The sequence below is a fragment of the Plectrocnemia conspersa genome, unplaced genomic scaffold (genome assembly GCF_051122295.1).
Source record: "Plectrocnemia conspersa isolate PC_06_02 unplaced genomic scaffold, ASM5112229v1 ptg000004l, whole genome shotgun sequence".
Taxonomy (NCBI): Eukaryota; Metazoa; Arthropoda; class Insecta; order Trichoptera; family Polycentropodidae; genus Plectrocnemia; species Plectrocnemia conspersa.
In genome coordinates, this window is record NW_028277168.1 from 12,565,005 (window position 1) to 12,580,943 (window position 15,939).

The 15,939-nt window shown below is 27.1% G+C and overlaps 1 protein-coding gene and 1 long non-coding RNA gene across 3 annotated transcripts in view; one reads left to right on the forward strand and one right to left on the reverse strand.

Annotated features, from left to right (window-relative positions):
• The window catches only part of LOC148235952 (uncharacterized), a 77,274-nt gene that overhangs the window by 24,095 nt on the left and 37,240 nt on the right, over positions 1 to 15,939 (reverse strand). The window lies entirely within an intron of this gene.
• On the forward strand, positions 2,234 to 15,663 carry LOC148235953 (uncharacterized). Of its 2 annotated transcripts, none has more exons than XM_088184381.1 (7): positions 2,234 to 2,389; positions 2,467 to 2,610; positions 4,445 to 4,532; positions 12,805 to 12,890; positions 14,709 to 14,816; positions 14,891 to 14,950; positions 15,010 to 15,663. In XM_088184381.1, the coding sequence occupies exons 2-7, from the start codon at positions 2,497 to 2,499 to the stop codon at positions 15,094 to 15,096; spliced, it is 543 nt and encodes a 180-aa protein (XP_088040507.1). In that variant the 5' UTR covers positions 2,234 to 2,389; positions 2,467 to 2,496; the 3' UTR covers positions 15,097 to 15,663. The 2 variants fall into 2 exon arrangements, with proteins under 2 accessions (XP_088040507.1, XP_088040506.1); XM_088184380.1 differs by having other exon boundaries at positions 2,470 to 2,610.

Here is a 15,939-nt window from a genome sequence, read left to right on the forward strand (position 1 = left end):
GAACTATTGTTATTGTCAAATAGCAATAATGTAAGAGAAATGGTTAAAAACTATTGTTAAAAGTACTTGTTGATAAACTATTATTTTAAAAATTTAAGAATAAAATCTTAACTTTGCCTCTGCGATATTATATTTTTACTTCTCACTTACGTAGTATAAAAAGTTATTTGCTTCGTAAAAAATGACACCATCTGAAAAGCTGTTATGTAGTGATTTCGTTTTTTACGACGATGTATGTGTGCGTATCACAAGAATTTGTGTTCGTGATTGAGAAAAAACTACATAATAAATTCTAAAATTTAAATAGCTTTAATCGAACATATTTTTATATGATTTTTATTAAACATATATAGTAAAATAATTTTTTTATTGACACAATTATAGATACATTCGGGTCATTAAAATTGAAAAAAATATTGATCAGAAGACTTTCCTTTTTGATTACATGACTTTTAGAATAGATCCTAAAATCAGTGTACTAATTAGGTATTGCTTTGCGATTTTAAAAATATTATAAGTATTGTTAGTTTCTATAGCAGTTTATGAGAAAGCAAAATTAATGTTGAAACTCATTAAATCATGTAAATAGATTATGGGATTAATATATTATATCAATATATGTTAAGTTGTTAGTTTTACTAAATCCAATCTAGAGAAGGCCAAAATGCTAGCAGATGCTTTTTCGACCACCTATGCGTTGATACAAAATTATAGTCACATGTGTGATGTAAAATTAAAAAAAATCACTATAATAAACCAGCTTAAATTTTTTAATTATGTAATAAAAAAAATATTTTTTTATTACATGATTTGATATTAGTTTTATAAAATAACACGCATTTTACTACTTATCTGAGATAAAAATTAAAAAAAACTGACTTATAAATATATGCTGATGACACAGCTATCATAACTAGTTTTTACGATCTTAATCCAAGTGCCGTTAAGTTTTAAATATCTTTATAAAATCTGTAAAATTATTTTATTGAAAATAAATGTAGATAAAATTAAAGTAATATTGTGTAAAACTCGCAGACAATCTACCTTTTAAGAGTTAACAAAGTGGGCGTCAAAAACCTGGGTATATATCAGGACTAAGCTTAAATTATTAGAGCTCAGGTTTAAGGAGCTTTCTGGCATCAATTATTCTAAAAATGGTTATAAACTAATATTATTGGTAATTAAAAAACTATAATTCTCTAATCTCTTCTTATACACTAAAATAGCTTTAAATCGTATTTTCTTGTATTTTAAATTTTATAATTAGCGTATATCTAATATATATATATATATACATTTGTATAATTAATCAAAATATATATTTTATTCTATTACAATAAATTTGGGTTATAAGATTAGACAAACAATGATTATCGATACTGCGGTCATATATGGTTCTTAAAATCGTTACATAAATTCTTCCTAAGGATAAGTCCAGGAAAAAATATTTTTAAATGTCATTTAAAAAGTCAAACTAAGATAAACTAGTGTGGTGAATACATTGCCACGAAAAAATATACTTTTGAGTTATTTTAGATTAGGGTTATATTTTACTTTTTCTAAGCAATTATTTTTTTTATTAATTATTGTAAATGATTATCAAATAGATAAAAAGCAAAGCGACATTGCTACAGAAATTGAAATGCTTTTTTCTGTTTTTTTTTTATTATTATTATTTAAGATATAACTCTTAAGTTTAAATTTATACAAATTATTTTATACACATCAATTTAATAATGCCCCTTAAAATAAATAATTATAATAAAATTATATGATTGTTTTTTTTCAAGATTTAAACGTAATTTAACATTCTATATTTTAGTTTTAGCACCAAGTTTCTCGTCATGTATGCTAAATATATTTTTAACACACATACATGAAGTAAAATTCGACATTTGCGCATAAAGTAAGGGAACATACACAACAAAATGAAAAACGCAAACAATTGTTTTGTGTGTGGTACACGAAACCACTGGGGGTTTATGTTGAAATTCACATTTCCGCCGTACGTCAATCCCTGAACAAATATTTACCTGTTTTGTGAAAACAGTTTTGGAACAATGCATTGTTTTATTAACAAATATACACGTATGAATATTTATTTAATTTAAGAGCTTAATGCGCAAATGTAATTTATTTGTCATTGATAAAGTTCGGTTGGAGTTGATAGAAGTGGCCTATCGTCAAAGCTTCCGTCGGAAAGCTCTCAGTATTGCTCGAACCGTCACGGCGGCCGGGCGTGTACTGAAAGCTTAGCTTCAGTTGCATTTGCGGAGCTTTCGTAACACGATGTTGTGTAAATAGACGTTTAAATCTAAACTGTAATTTAAAACTGAGTTTTTAATGTTGAATGACTGCATTTCATTGGATGAATTGGATTAATGTTTAGGTACGTTTTATCATTTTTCAAGATGAAGTAGATTAGAGTACAAAAACAATTTTATTCAATTCTCAATTGCATTTCAGCAGGATGTAGGAGCTTATCGAAGAAATGCCATGAAGTCAGCCGTACTTTACCCTTACACTTCCGTCCAAAGTCGGCCCTGTTGCCGTCCTTTTGGACGTCTGAACGCAAAACACGCAGCTTATTCGAGCGCACTGTACACATTGGTAATGTATATGAATTTAATCAGAGTTAAGCCCGCATAATCCGATTTATCAAACCGAAAAATTAAACCAGAAAATTCGTCTATTTATATACTGAGCTTTTAATCAATGTCCCTGAAAAAACATACACAGTGTGACTAATTAAATTTTATTTTTGATTGGTTTATTCCCTGAATATATGAGGATTTTTTACACGTGAGTGCGATAAGGATTTTGTTGGAATATATTAATGCCCAGACCCTTTCGTTTTTATCGTGCGTTGTAATAACGTTCCGGGTTGTTTGTTTGTTAGCGAGCCGCTGTTACTCTCCATTATCGTTAATTTGGAATAATTTTTCAGATGTTGCCCTAATTTATAATTTTGCCCTTTGTGTACACGTAAATTTTAATTTGTAGACGCTAAAGAAATGTAAATATTTTTTTATGTAGGTTTATAAAAAATACTAATATTATATTCACAGGCAATAATGTTTATTTCTTGGAATGTATTATATTAAATTCAGGATAAAATTTAAGATATTTATTTAAAATATAATTAAGCTTAATTGAAATGGCAGATTATTTTGTATTAAAATTTGTATGAAATATATGTCATTATTTTATGATTGTCGAATTAAAATTGTTTACTATGATTACAAATTAAATATATTTTTTAGTTAATTTCGTTATAAATACTACCTATATAAGAGAATATTTCAATAAAAATAAATTAAAAATTAATAGCACAATAAAATCATTTGACCTGTCACTATCATAAAATCCAATAATTTTATGCACTTACAAGACAAATAATATTATCTAAATACATATTATTTTATTATAGTATTTTAATATATTTTATATGATATGGTAATTAATTAATTAAAATACCCGTGGTTTCATATTTTTTTCTCATGCTCACTATTACTTCCATAATATATATTTATTTATTAAAATATTTATGTAATAACTTATTTTATATTTAAAAACTAATAGTTAAAATTTAGATAATATTATTATAAATGTTACATTTGTATATTTAAAAAAAATTGCAATAAAATTAGAATGATTATATATTACATTCAAGACAGAAAAAAATAATGGATAAAACAGGTTTTAGTTTAAGATATGTTAAAAATTCCAATCTCTACTCTTAATTTTTTTTCATTTAAATTGCTAAAATTAAACTGCAAAAAATTATATTATATAATAAACAACGAATAGCATAATAAATTAAAATTATATAAAATGTATTATATTAAAAAATATAAACGTACAAGGCCTTAATAAAAGTTTGAAGATAGAACTTTGCCACCATTTCAAGTACATAAACGTTGAATTCTAATTAACGGAAGTTCTTAAAAATGTGTAAAAAATTAAGTGTCAATCATAAGAAAGTTTCAAATTGGAATGTCATTTTTGATGGCTTAATTTTTTGAGGCAAAATTGTGATTATAAATTTAGTAAAAGTTTATGATTTCAAAAATACAACATTCACTATATAGTTTACAAAAATCAGGACGTACAAAGGGGTTTCGCACAGCTTTCCAGCGTCACTCTACCCCCGATAAATTCAATTACATGCCCCGAAGATACAGAGAGAAGCTTTCATACTGCAAGAGAGCTTTCTCAACCAAAACTCCTTCATCGGAAGCTTTTACAAAGCTTAGAACTACTCAGTATGGTTATCGTTTTTGCATCGTGAGAGACAAAATAGTTAGCACCAATTCACGATACAACATTCACTGAGATTCATTTCATTAGATAATAAGTTATTATACTAGTATTTTTAATTAAATAAATAAGTTTTAACATTAATAAAAGCATGATATATAATATGCGAATATTTTTGTTATAGAACATATCGATACTCGTCGTTTTGCTGTATAGTTGGCGGATTAGTGTAAATATGAAGAAATTCACTGATTTGGAGGACGTCTATTATGGTAAGAAATACGATTTTATATTATTTATAAAGTATACGTTGTACTATATTTATGGTACTACAAAACATGTCTGGATATTTTTGCAAAATTTTTTCCGATATTATAGAAAATTCTCATAGGTTAGAGTTTCTAGAAAATCATAAATTATAAATATTAATCAATTTACTTAAGGCATTACTTTAAGTATTGTAATATGATACATTTAATGGATTTAAATATTTTTAATTCATCAGCATCAAATAAAATCTCTAAATGAACCATTGCTTTGTGTATGTTATTTATAAACAGCATTGTAAAATTTTATTCATGAGGCACTCTTTTGAATGATGCAAATCATAATTAACAAATTATCCATCAGAAAACTTAGAAAAAAAGGAAAAACGCGATCTAAATCAAGTTATTCTATGTTATTTATAAAAAAAGCAATTCAATAAACAAAGAGTTGTTGAGTTTTAAGCAGATCGTTGAATGTATCAAATACAAATATCAAAACACGTGGTTGAAATGTGCAACCTTTTACACCGAATAAAGACGTATTATTTTCCTTAACTTTTTTTCAAGTTAGGTAGAAATGGAAAAACTGGGTCGGACGACCTTTTTCAATGTAAACGGATAACCATTGTGGTTGACTAAACCACAACCGAGAAAGAAGGCTTCGAAAAACGGAATTTACCCAAAGTTTACCGAAGATCTTACTACATACGCGGCGCTCTTATTCTACGTCGCCACTCGACGCATTCAGAGCCTTCATATTTACTTTTGATCCTCCCTTTTTACAATTTCGAGTGATGGATTATGTCGGGAGAAGGATCCCGAAAAATAAAGTATTAGATACCAGTGGAAGCAATTTTCGCTTTATCGCAAACGCACACGCCACGTATGTCAGTAGTTGGATATGAATCCGTTTTTGGATGATTAGATCATCAATCAAATTTATTCGAGTGTATGAAATTGATAATAATTTATTTCAAGACTTTGATTTTTTTAAATAAGTTTAATTATTCATTAGAATATTTTATTGGAACACCTATCCTAACTTAGTCTAACCAAAAAGTTTTAATCTGTTATACATTACTAGTATACTTAAAACTTTAGATGCAAAAAAACAACTTCGTAAAATTTAATTAACATGAAAATAATTTATTTAAGAATAAAAATATTTAAATAATAGGGCTATCAAGATATTTTAAGATAAATTGAAATTCTTAGATTTTGTAAATAAGTGCATGTAGAGTACTGTATGCGAATTATCTTAATTTTATGTTAATCAATTTTTAATTGTAGAGTTTTAATTTTATTTATAAAAGTCTTCATTGCCATTTTCTGATAATTTAAAATTGGAATATTTCATTATATTTTAGGGCTCAAGTTGAAATTTTCTGAAACCCTCGAAGAGGATATATATTATATATAAAACAGTAATTAAAGTGGGCAATTAACGATTAGTAAAAAAAATGCCACTATAAATATTATATTTGGATATAAAAATTATTAAAGTATTATTGACTCTTATACTTCAAATCACTTTTAGTTCTGTTTAAATTTTTTGTATTTTTTATATATTGCAAAAGTAACAATAGAGGAAATTTTTTTTTCTATTTTAAAGTTTTTTTATATATATATATCGACGATTTTCTTTCGTTTGACAAAAAGGTTTTCTTTGTTTTGGTTTTATGCAATACATTTTATAAAAAACGTTTTAGATTTTGCTCAGTGAAAATAAATAGGTGAATATTAGGATTTCAATTTAACGTTTAATACTTTTTTATAGTCATATTCTTTATATTATATAAATTCAGTTCAGCGTAACATGTAACTATATACAATTAAATCTAATGACAATTTATTGCCTCAAAATTCAAAAACCTGATTTACAAGTTAAACTGTGTACTAATTTTAGATTTTTGAATTAGATATATTTGTATACGATAATATACTTATATTAAAAATACTTATTAAATATTCAGTATTAATTTTAATAATACAATACGTGCTAAAAATAAAATTTAACATATTTGTATAAGCCATATTATTATATTTTTATTTAACAAATATAATCTTAGTAAAGTATCAAATATGCGTCACACGTAGTCCTAAAAAATATTAAATTTACTATAATAAACAAAAAGTCGTATTTAAATATAGATAATAAAAAATCTAATTACATAAAAATATTACACAAAATATTTGTATCTTTTACTATTAGTTATTTTTATGATACATTTGCAAGTTGAGCAGAAAAAAATATTATTAAAATAAATATATAGCTATAAATACAATGCATATGATTCAGTAATGAGTACCATAATCCGAGTAGCTAACATGCAAAATTTTAACAAACTAAAACCACAACGCAAAGCGCAAAAGTTTTTAGCTGAATAATTATGTACTGCTTTATTTTGGAGAAATGAAACGAAATTTGATATTAAGATATACTATATGTATGTACATATGTATTTTTTAGAAAATTAAAATATATGTATAATATATAAAAATATCCCCAATGAATTATTTTATATTTGTTCTTATTTTTATATGTTATTCTATTTGAGTAAGAATAATGAACCTAGTCATATATTATTTTTAATCATATATGTACATCGCGCAGCGTAACAACGAAACCCGTTTTATTTAATTAAACCTAAAAGCAATTAGTGGTAGATAAAACGATTCTATACTATTAAACAACATAAAACACTAATAACAGAGTGTGAACCATACAAATTTTCATCAGGCTTTTAATTTTCATACGGCTGGTTTAAATACAATGAGAGAATACGATTTAATAATATTTTAGGTATATCATTTCAACATTACACACAGAAAGGTCTAACAGTATATTTTTACACTTCTATTACTTTTTTATATAATTAAAATTTTCTTATAATATCTTTTATATTATTTATTTTAAACACTTTTATTAAAATATATCTTATCTAAGCCAAGGAAATAACCTTAATTAAAACTGGTTGTAGAGTATAATATTAAATATACTAAGATATTTGTACTTATTACTTAGGGTCGATACTTTTGAAACTTCTATTAAATTGGATTTTCTTAAAAATGTGATTTACATCGCGGGTTGCATTCCCCGGATAGATATTTGTCTCGTACCCTTCATTAGCAGACGGGGTTAAATTTCTGCCGGGATGAATTGTGGTTTCCGGCGGGCTTTGTTTAGTTACAGTATATTTCGCACATCTAGCGAGGCAATAAATAGCCGACGTCCACGGGTTAACCCTCAAAGGGGTCGAAAATTCATAGAAAACCCCAAAAAGCGGCGCTGAACGCGTGTCGGTTTCGGTATAATTAACAATGTTGCTCGATAATAATTTGCCTTAGTGGTAAATTTCAAATTCGCTTTCAGAAGGTGCTTAATAAATTAGTATCTTATATATGAGATCTTATTAATTTGTGAGATTATATTCGTGAAGAATATTAAACGAATAGATTAAATCTCATCAAAAATATTTAATTAAATTAGATTGAAAAGTTATTTTTGCAACATATCAGACGCAATGCATCAGAGTTAAGGTACAATACTTCAATAGTCGATATTTATACTATTGGTTAAAATAGTAAATGTTTTGTAAAGCAATAGAATTAAAAATTGAGATGGTAGTAATCACGAAATCTATTTTACACCTTGTATATTTATTTCATCTAGTGAAAAATATTGTATGGAAAACATAACGAACAAAGATATCATTTGTAAAAGAATATACTCATGCTATGAGATTCTATACAACCATAGAATCGCTAATTGCCTTGGTACTCGAGAAAATGTGAATAAAATTATAAAAGCGGAACCTTATAATTATTTTATTTTTAATTTTCGTTCATTTTTTGATTATTTTAATCATACTTTACTTTTTAATATAAGTATTAAATATACTATGTTTCACAGAAGTTTCAGAAAAAAATCACAAATATTTTGATTTGTGTTTGATTTATATATAAAAAAATTCAAACACTCCTATATTTATTTTTAGGGCATCATGAACCTCAGCGTATTTGATTATATTGTTATTTCAGGCAGCTTTTTTGATAGTAGTTTCATTGGATTTTTATATTGTTTATGTACACAAAAAACATGGAATTCTAAGAGTTGAGTAAGCCTTACATTTAGTGGGATCAAAAGTTAATACAGTCATTTTAAACACACACTGTAAGCACGATGTTGCTGTGATTGAGGCCTGGAAAATTCTGTCATAATACACAAACCCTAGCAAGTCAAGAAATTTATTCAATTTGTATCGAATCAAATTGAGTACATATATAATTTTCGAATATCTAGGTATCTATTTACTAATTATCCTTTTCTATGGCTAGCCTTGTTAGCCAATAATAATGCAAGTATTCATACAATATTTTTACGGAAGCTAAAAGCAATATTGTTGATATAATAAAAAAATAGTCATAAACAGATTTTCTTATCATAATAAAATAATTTTAGCTTTTAAATTAATCAATTTCATTATTTTCCTTGAATCATAATCTCTTCTGTTTTTTTCTCGCACTTATTTTGTAAGTAGTTTATTCGGCCTTTAAGTTTCTCATTGTATTGTACATGTGATATCTCAGTAAAGGTTCATATCTAAAGCTTATCACTGAGTAGTATTAGTAAAAAAATAATATTGGTTGAGCAACGCTGATAATATACATACAACACCATCATATGCATATTATGGTTACTTTTTTACAAACGAAAGATCAGAGTTTATAAACATTTGTGTTATATATTAAAGGTAATATTTTTGTTATAAATATGATTTGTAAACTGTTAATACATAACATTTAACTTAAAGAAATTGTTTTTTTTTTAACTGTCGTTGGCTTAAATTTTTATCTGACTAACTAAATATTTAATATACATATACATTAAATCATTCTGTAAGTGTTACTTTTAGTGACAAATACTATGTGTCCGAAAAAAGCGGACCTGTAAGTGAAAGAACCGATAATCATGTAAATAGTTTCTAAAAGGAATCTTCTTTTTTAAAAGGAAGGAATGTTTTCTGATTAAGCCTTTCTATATCTGAAAAATAGCTTATAGACCCATAGAGCAAATAAAACCTTGTCTTTAGATATTGAGCTAAAATATTAATTATCAGTTATTTTACAGTCACAGTATTCTCGATTCCATAAGCCAAAAAGATCCTATTTTAGCTTCAAGCTACAGATATATCAGATAACCATGAAACCTAAATTTTAATCATTTTATTTAAAAAATATTACTCTAGATAATCAATAACACAATTACAGATTTTAATTCAGTTTTAGATTGGGCCACTCAAATGAAGAATTTATTGAAGTAAAATAATTGTGCAATTAACGCAAAGGTCACTTAAACGACACTATTAATGTAATAAAGGAAATAACAACTTGTTTGGACAAAAGGGTAATATATAAATAGCACAATAGGATAATATATAAATTTCATAATTGCATAACTTAACAGACATTCTATTTAGAATTTTCGTTAAACGTTTGTATGGTCCAGAAAAAACTACTATTTTATGCATAAAGGATGCAACAGACATTGAGTCTATCCGGCGTAAAATCACTATTATAATTTACCGCTTCTATTAACAACCATTCATTTTGAAGTTCAAGACGTAAACATATTATGTTGGGAAAATATACAAGCGATGCAATTGAGCAACTGATTCCTGCATTTTTGTGATTCACCGGAAACGTCCCGAATTAAGAATATAAAAGGTATGGTACTTTGTTATACAGCATACGCTCCTGCGATTAGAGACGAGAACATTACAGACGATCCTGCGATTCGAGATGAGCGCACCACAGATGATCCAGTGATTCGAGATGAGAACATTAAAGACGATCGAAATATTTTATACGATAACACAACAGATGATCCAGCGTTTCGAGACGAGAACATCACAGACGATTAAGACATGAGACAACCAGACTTGGACCAAAACACCAGACAGCTCAGTGGATCATCCAGAGGACATATCATCCACCAGCGCTCAGTCTACAGACAACTGAATAAAGTGCTAACATCTTTCTATTTCGGCTGCAAAGTCACACCCCCTACGGCCTCAAAATCCGAAATATTATTCGTAAAGATGGCTCTTTTGGACATAGAGTAGGTTTTTGACACTTTGGTTTAATATATATACTTCTACTCATCTGCATAATTTAAAACTATTTGCTAGACAGAACCAACCAGGGGAAGACTCCAGGACAAGGAAAGTTTTATTGGGAGACCTGCAAGGCAACATTCTCGGCCCGCATATGTTCTCTTTATTTATTCACGACGTTCCAACTATCAACTTGCATTATATATTTACATGCTCATCTAACATAGAAATAAATTATATATTATAAAGCTTGCTTGGATAGTCAAATTGCGCACTTTCCGCAATTTTACTATCCAACAAATGGAAAATAACAAACGGAAAATAAAAATGAACAACAGGTGGTCATTCCCTTTTGTATCTTAATGAGCGTGAGGCGATCACTTAGGAAAGTCTTAACTTCTAAGAAACTAACAAAAATTTCGGCTATTTAGGCTATAGCTCCAATATTCCGAAGAAAAAAGGGCCTCAGTTGCAACTAGAGATTTCAATCCGAATATTCGAATACCAAATATATTCGCCAGTTTTTTTTTACCTATTCGTTATTTGAATATTTTATGTTATTTGTAACATTTATCTTCTTATGTTATTTATAACAGCATGAACATAAAAAACGATGGCCGATAAAACTGATATTAAAGAAAAAAAAAATATTATTGCCGAAATTCCAGACAATACTTTAATTTTCGAATTTATATTGTACAGCTGTGGACTGTCTCAAGTGCAAGGTTTTTTTTTTATATTTTTTAAACTACATAAAAAATTAAGAGCCTTTTATGCAAAAGGATAATTAAAATTAAGCTTGTTATTAATTATTAAAATAAGGCTTGAAACACTAAATACTATTAATCTTAAAATAATAAAATCGTACTACTACTTTTTAAAATTTTATACATATGTATATGAACCTGTATTCCTGATTTTTCATAACCATACGAATATATTTAAATATACAATTCGATATTTGAATAGTTGAAAATAACGAATATTTGGAAACTCTAATCTGCACCCAGGGGATTTCTGCTGTGACACCTGTAAGTCAAATATTTAGTTCAGCAGAAATCGTTAGCCATTAGCTCCAACACTTGTTTTTAATATGCATAATTTGCATATTAAATAAATGTTGTTATAGTAAGGTTTTTAATGACTTTAGTGCGAAACAATAAATATGTAATAAATATATTTAGCTTGAAATATAATATATATCATATACGAGTATATGTAATAATCAGTTTACTGTAAAAAATATGTAAAATATAGAGATTGTATTTATATATATGTATATATAAATATATATCAAAGTAAGTCTTGTGAAAATTACCAGAATACTATAAAAGATCTTAGGGTTTTTCAAGAATAAAAAATCCACTTCGTTTTGACAATTATTGAATCAACCAATTTAAACTTAAAGCCTTTGATGTGTAAATTTTTAAAGTTGGGGTATAAATACAATTAAAATATTACTTCCGTACAATTTCTTAATGTAATTAAATTAACGTGATATATATGAATGATATAAATATACATATATATATATACGATATAGGTAGATGAATTTATATAATATAGAATATAAGTATTTCTCGTTTTCCGAAAATTGATTAAAAAGTTCCATTAAAAAGGCTTACGGCATATTGAGTTCCATTTCGTTTTTTTATCTTATCCCAGAATCCTTTCATAATCCTTTGTTGATAAATTTTGAAAGCGGGATTCAACGATGCCTTTTTACGGTCTACGCAAAATTAAGTGGCAATCTCTACAAAGGCAATAAAGAAAATGCTCTTAATATTATTTAAACTAAATAAAATAAAAACGTGGGAGAGCACCACACGCGCTATACGGATCTAACACATTATCACATATTTTAATAACGGCGGTCGAGCAATATCCTGATAACACTTATCGGCAATGAGTTGTAAGCTTCAGCATTACTACGGTAGCCTGAATTCCGCATAGTGGGTAATACATTATTCATTTTATGGTACACACATATCTTAGGGAGCAAATGTAATGTATCGAGAGGGAAGGTTTCGGTTCGAATTAGGGCCTCGGAGAGAAAGCTTCCTTGAGTCTAGGACCTAAACCTTATACGATATGTGGATCGATACTTATTTACAATTCATATCAACATTGCTTTGGTAATGGCATTATTATTTTGATTGCAGGTGTACAGATCGCATATTTCGCCATTATCGGCACGCAACTGTTCATGGTCACACTGAGCGCCTTGCTCTTCTACGGGGTATACAAGGTGAGTTTTTTTCCATTACCTATGTATATTATATATAAAAGACCTTGATCTCTAGCTCTTGTTTCGATTTTTCTCCAACGGTCGACGATAAATATACGGAAATAGACCGAAGGTTTTTTCTACGGGGATGGTCGAAACTAAAGAAATTGCCTCTCTTGCGTGACAAATAAGTACTAATAAATTTGATTCGAGTCCTTGCCAAAGACAGAACACCACTTGTAACTGATATATACCCATTGTGTGTTTTTTGTAGGCAAAGGGTTAACGAATAAAGAAAAATATAATTTGATCATTTTTTTTTATTCGTTAGTGATATTATGGTTGTGCGAACTAAAGCTCTTTACTTGCATTAATTTGAAATTAGATATTCAATCTCTGGCTTTTGTAAACAGAAGATACAGCAATTTTATGTATAAGACAAATTGACCTAGTAATCTAATGAAAGCACTTAATATATTACGAATAATTTTATCAATAACAAGATATAAATCAGTAATATAGTTACTTAATTTAATACAATTTTTCTGTATTAGTATTCTTTTAAGGCTGACCAAAAAAAACCCTAAATAATTTTTAAATGTTAATATATTTTGAATTGTAAATAAAATTGAAAACATTTAAATACTCAAAGAATATTATTTTAATTACTTTGTACGGAAATATTACTGTTTTTAATTTTTTACATGCCTTTTTGAAACTAGTTTTGAATAAATGTTACAGCAATAAAATAAGTTCTATTTTCTGTAGCCATATTAATTATTAAGCTTAGTTTAGCAGTTATATAAATTTTATTGATAAAAAGGTTTCTGTAGCGATAAGTAGTTAAGAATATATAAATATTCATATTTTTTATGTATGCACACAATATATTTGAAAAATATGAATACAAGACTAGTAAAAGTGAAAGAATTTTTTTACTTGCTCGGAAACACTGTTGTTTACGCTAAGCTACGCGTGACGTGGTTTTCTAGTAATTTTAAATTAATTGCAAACTTGTTGAAATAACTTTATGTTAAAAAAGAATATGTGGTTAAATTTAAATTATGTTCATTAAAAAAAAATGTATTTGAATAAACCTATTCGCAAACACTGTTTTTCACATTAAAATGAAAAAATATGATACGCTAGGCATTTACGATGATTGAACTTTTTAGAAACTTTAAAATGATTCTGGTTCACTAGTTTTAGTAACTTTGTTAAGCAATAAATTTATACGTGTTATAATAAGTAGAAGCTAATTTAAAAATATGTAGTAGATTTTAAGTATTTTCTTTACGAATATCCAACTTAAATAATTTTAATTGAAATTTAATTTGTTTACATAGAAATTTCATAGCAAATTTATGAATGATATTTTTTTTTTCAAAATATTTGCATTTAAATAGAAGTTTTAATAATTCCATATAAAAATAAACCTAATTTAAATTTATATTTATCGTTTTAAAAATTCAAAATAAAATATATAAATTGTTTATTATGTCATACGATTAAACGCAAATGTAAGAAATACGTTATATACTTTTTTAATAAAATAGTACCAAAAAGCTTTGAAACGATGCTATAATGTGAAACAATATGCAAAAAAATCACAAGAAAAAAGTAGTAGTTTTAAGTGATTTACTATATATATAGATCAAGAGATTCAAACCTTATATAAATCAATGTTTAAATAATTTAATCTTAATTTAACATAAAACTATAAAGCAGAAGTTTAATTAAAAAAATATTAACATCACACGAGAAGTTTAAGCCCTAGAGAGTTGATCTTTACAAACATTTACTTTACTGTGGCTCATAACATTTTAAACCAAATTGCAGGAGAACGCAGCTCTTGTAGTACCTTGGATTATTGGCTGCATTACTTTTATGGCTTTAGAGGCAATGGCAATGGTTTACTCAAATGTCCTCAGGGATCATGTGAACAGAGTGAGCTTAATGAAAGCACGACTTTGATTAAAAACACGATTTAACTACAAGAAACTTTTTATTTATGATTGCAGCAATTCGATTCACTTTGCAAAGCGGAAATGTCGTTTTTCATCTCAAGAGCAGTCGTAAACGTACGTTAAATTTAAAATTAACAACTTTGACATTTTTTTTTAATTTGTTATATTTTTAGATATTTGCAATTTGGGGTGTGATGCGATTTTACCATTTGCTAAGATCGGGAGTTACGTGGAAGGGGCCGGAAGCAATAGAACTATGATACTTACCGGTTCTTTTGGCTGATCCTTCCGAAAGGCCACCGGAAGAGGACGACAGCCTTTTGACCGGAAGTGAAAGTTCAGACTCGGAGGAAGCAATCGGACCTGAGCCCGTATGATGCTTGGTCAACAAAACGATGAATCGTCGCAAATTTATTACGTTTGAATTATCAAAGAACCAAGTTTTTGTGTAAGGAATATATATGAAATTGTGATCCAGTGAAAGAACATTTTAAAATAAGAGTTAAATGTGAGAAAATGTTATCATTCTTAAATAAATTAATGTTTAATAATGAATTTATATATGTATATATTATAAAAATCTCATTGTTTTAGGTTGGATATTAAACATTGTTATAAATAAAAGCTTCGGCATAGGTTTCGCTTTATGTGATATTAGATAAAATAGCATTACTGTGTATATCTAATATGAATGTGTATGACACCAGATTATATGAGATTGAATTTTATTTTATAATAACTAGACATAATAATATGTATAAACCATAGATAGAAATATATTTTTGTAATGGAATTAAAAACATATGTGAATATATTATACTAATAAATTTGAGTTTTATTACTTTTTCTAAGAAGTCGTAAAAGACAATATTAAACCATAAAACTCATATTAACAATATAAAGTTAGAGAAACTATTCTGAACTACGAACTGTTTGTTATTAAAGGTTTTATTTAAAAGCCAAGGTATTATTTTTTAATATTTTACTAAATACCAATAATAATTTGACGTATGATCATTAATATGATTTTTTATCGGGTGAAAACTTACGGTTTTCCAAATTGTGGAAAAATACCCAAAAGAGAAGCATATACTACTTTTTTA

Coding starts and splice junctions, on each gene's coding strand:
- LOC148235953 (XM_088184381.1), top strand. CDS start 2,497: ATGAAGTCAGCCGTACTTTACCCTTACACTTCCGTCCAAAGTCGGCCC. Junction 2,611..4,444: donor CGAGCGCACTGTACACATTG/GTAATGTATATG, acceptor TTTTTGTTATAG/AACATATCGATACTCGTCGT. Junction 12,891..14,708: donor TCTTCTACGGGGTATACAAG/GTGAGTTTTTTT, acceptor ACCAAATTGCAG/GAGAACGCAGCTCTTGTAGT.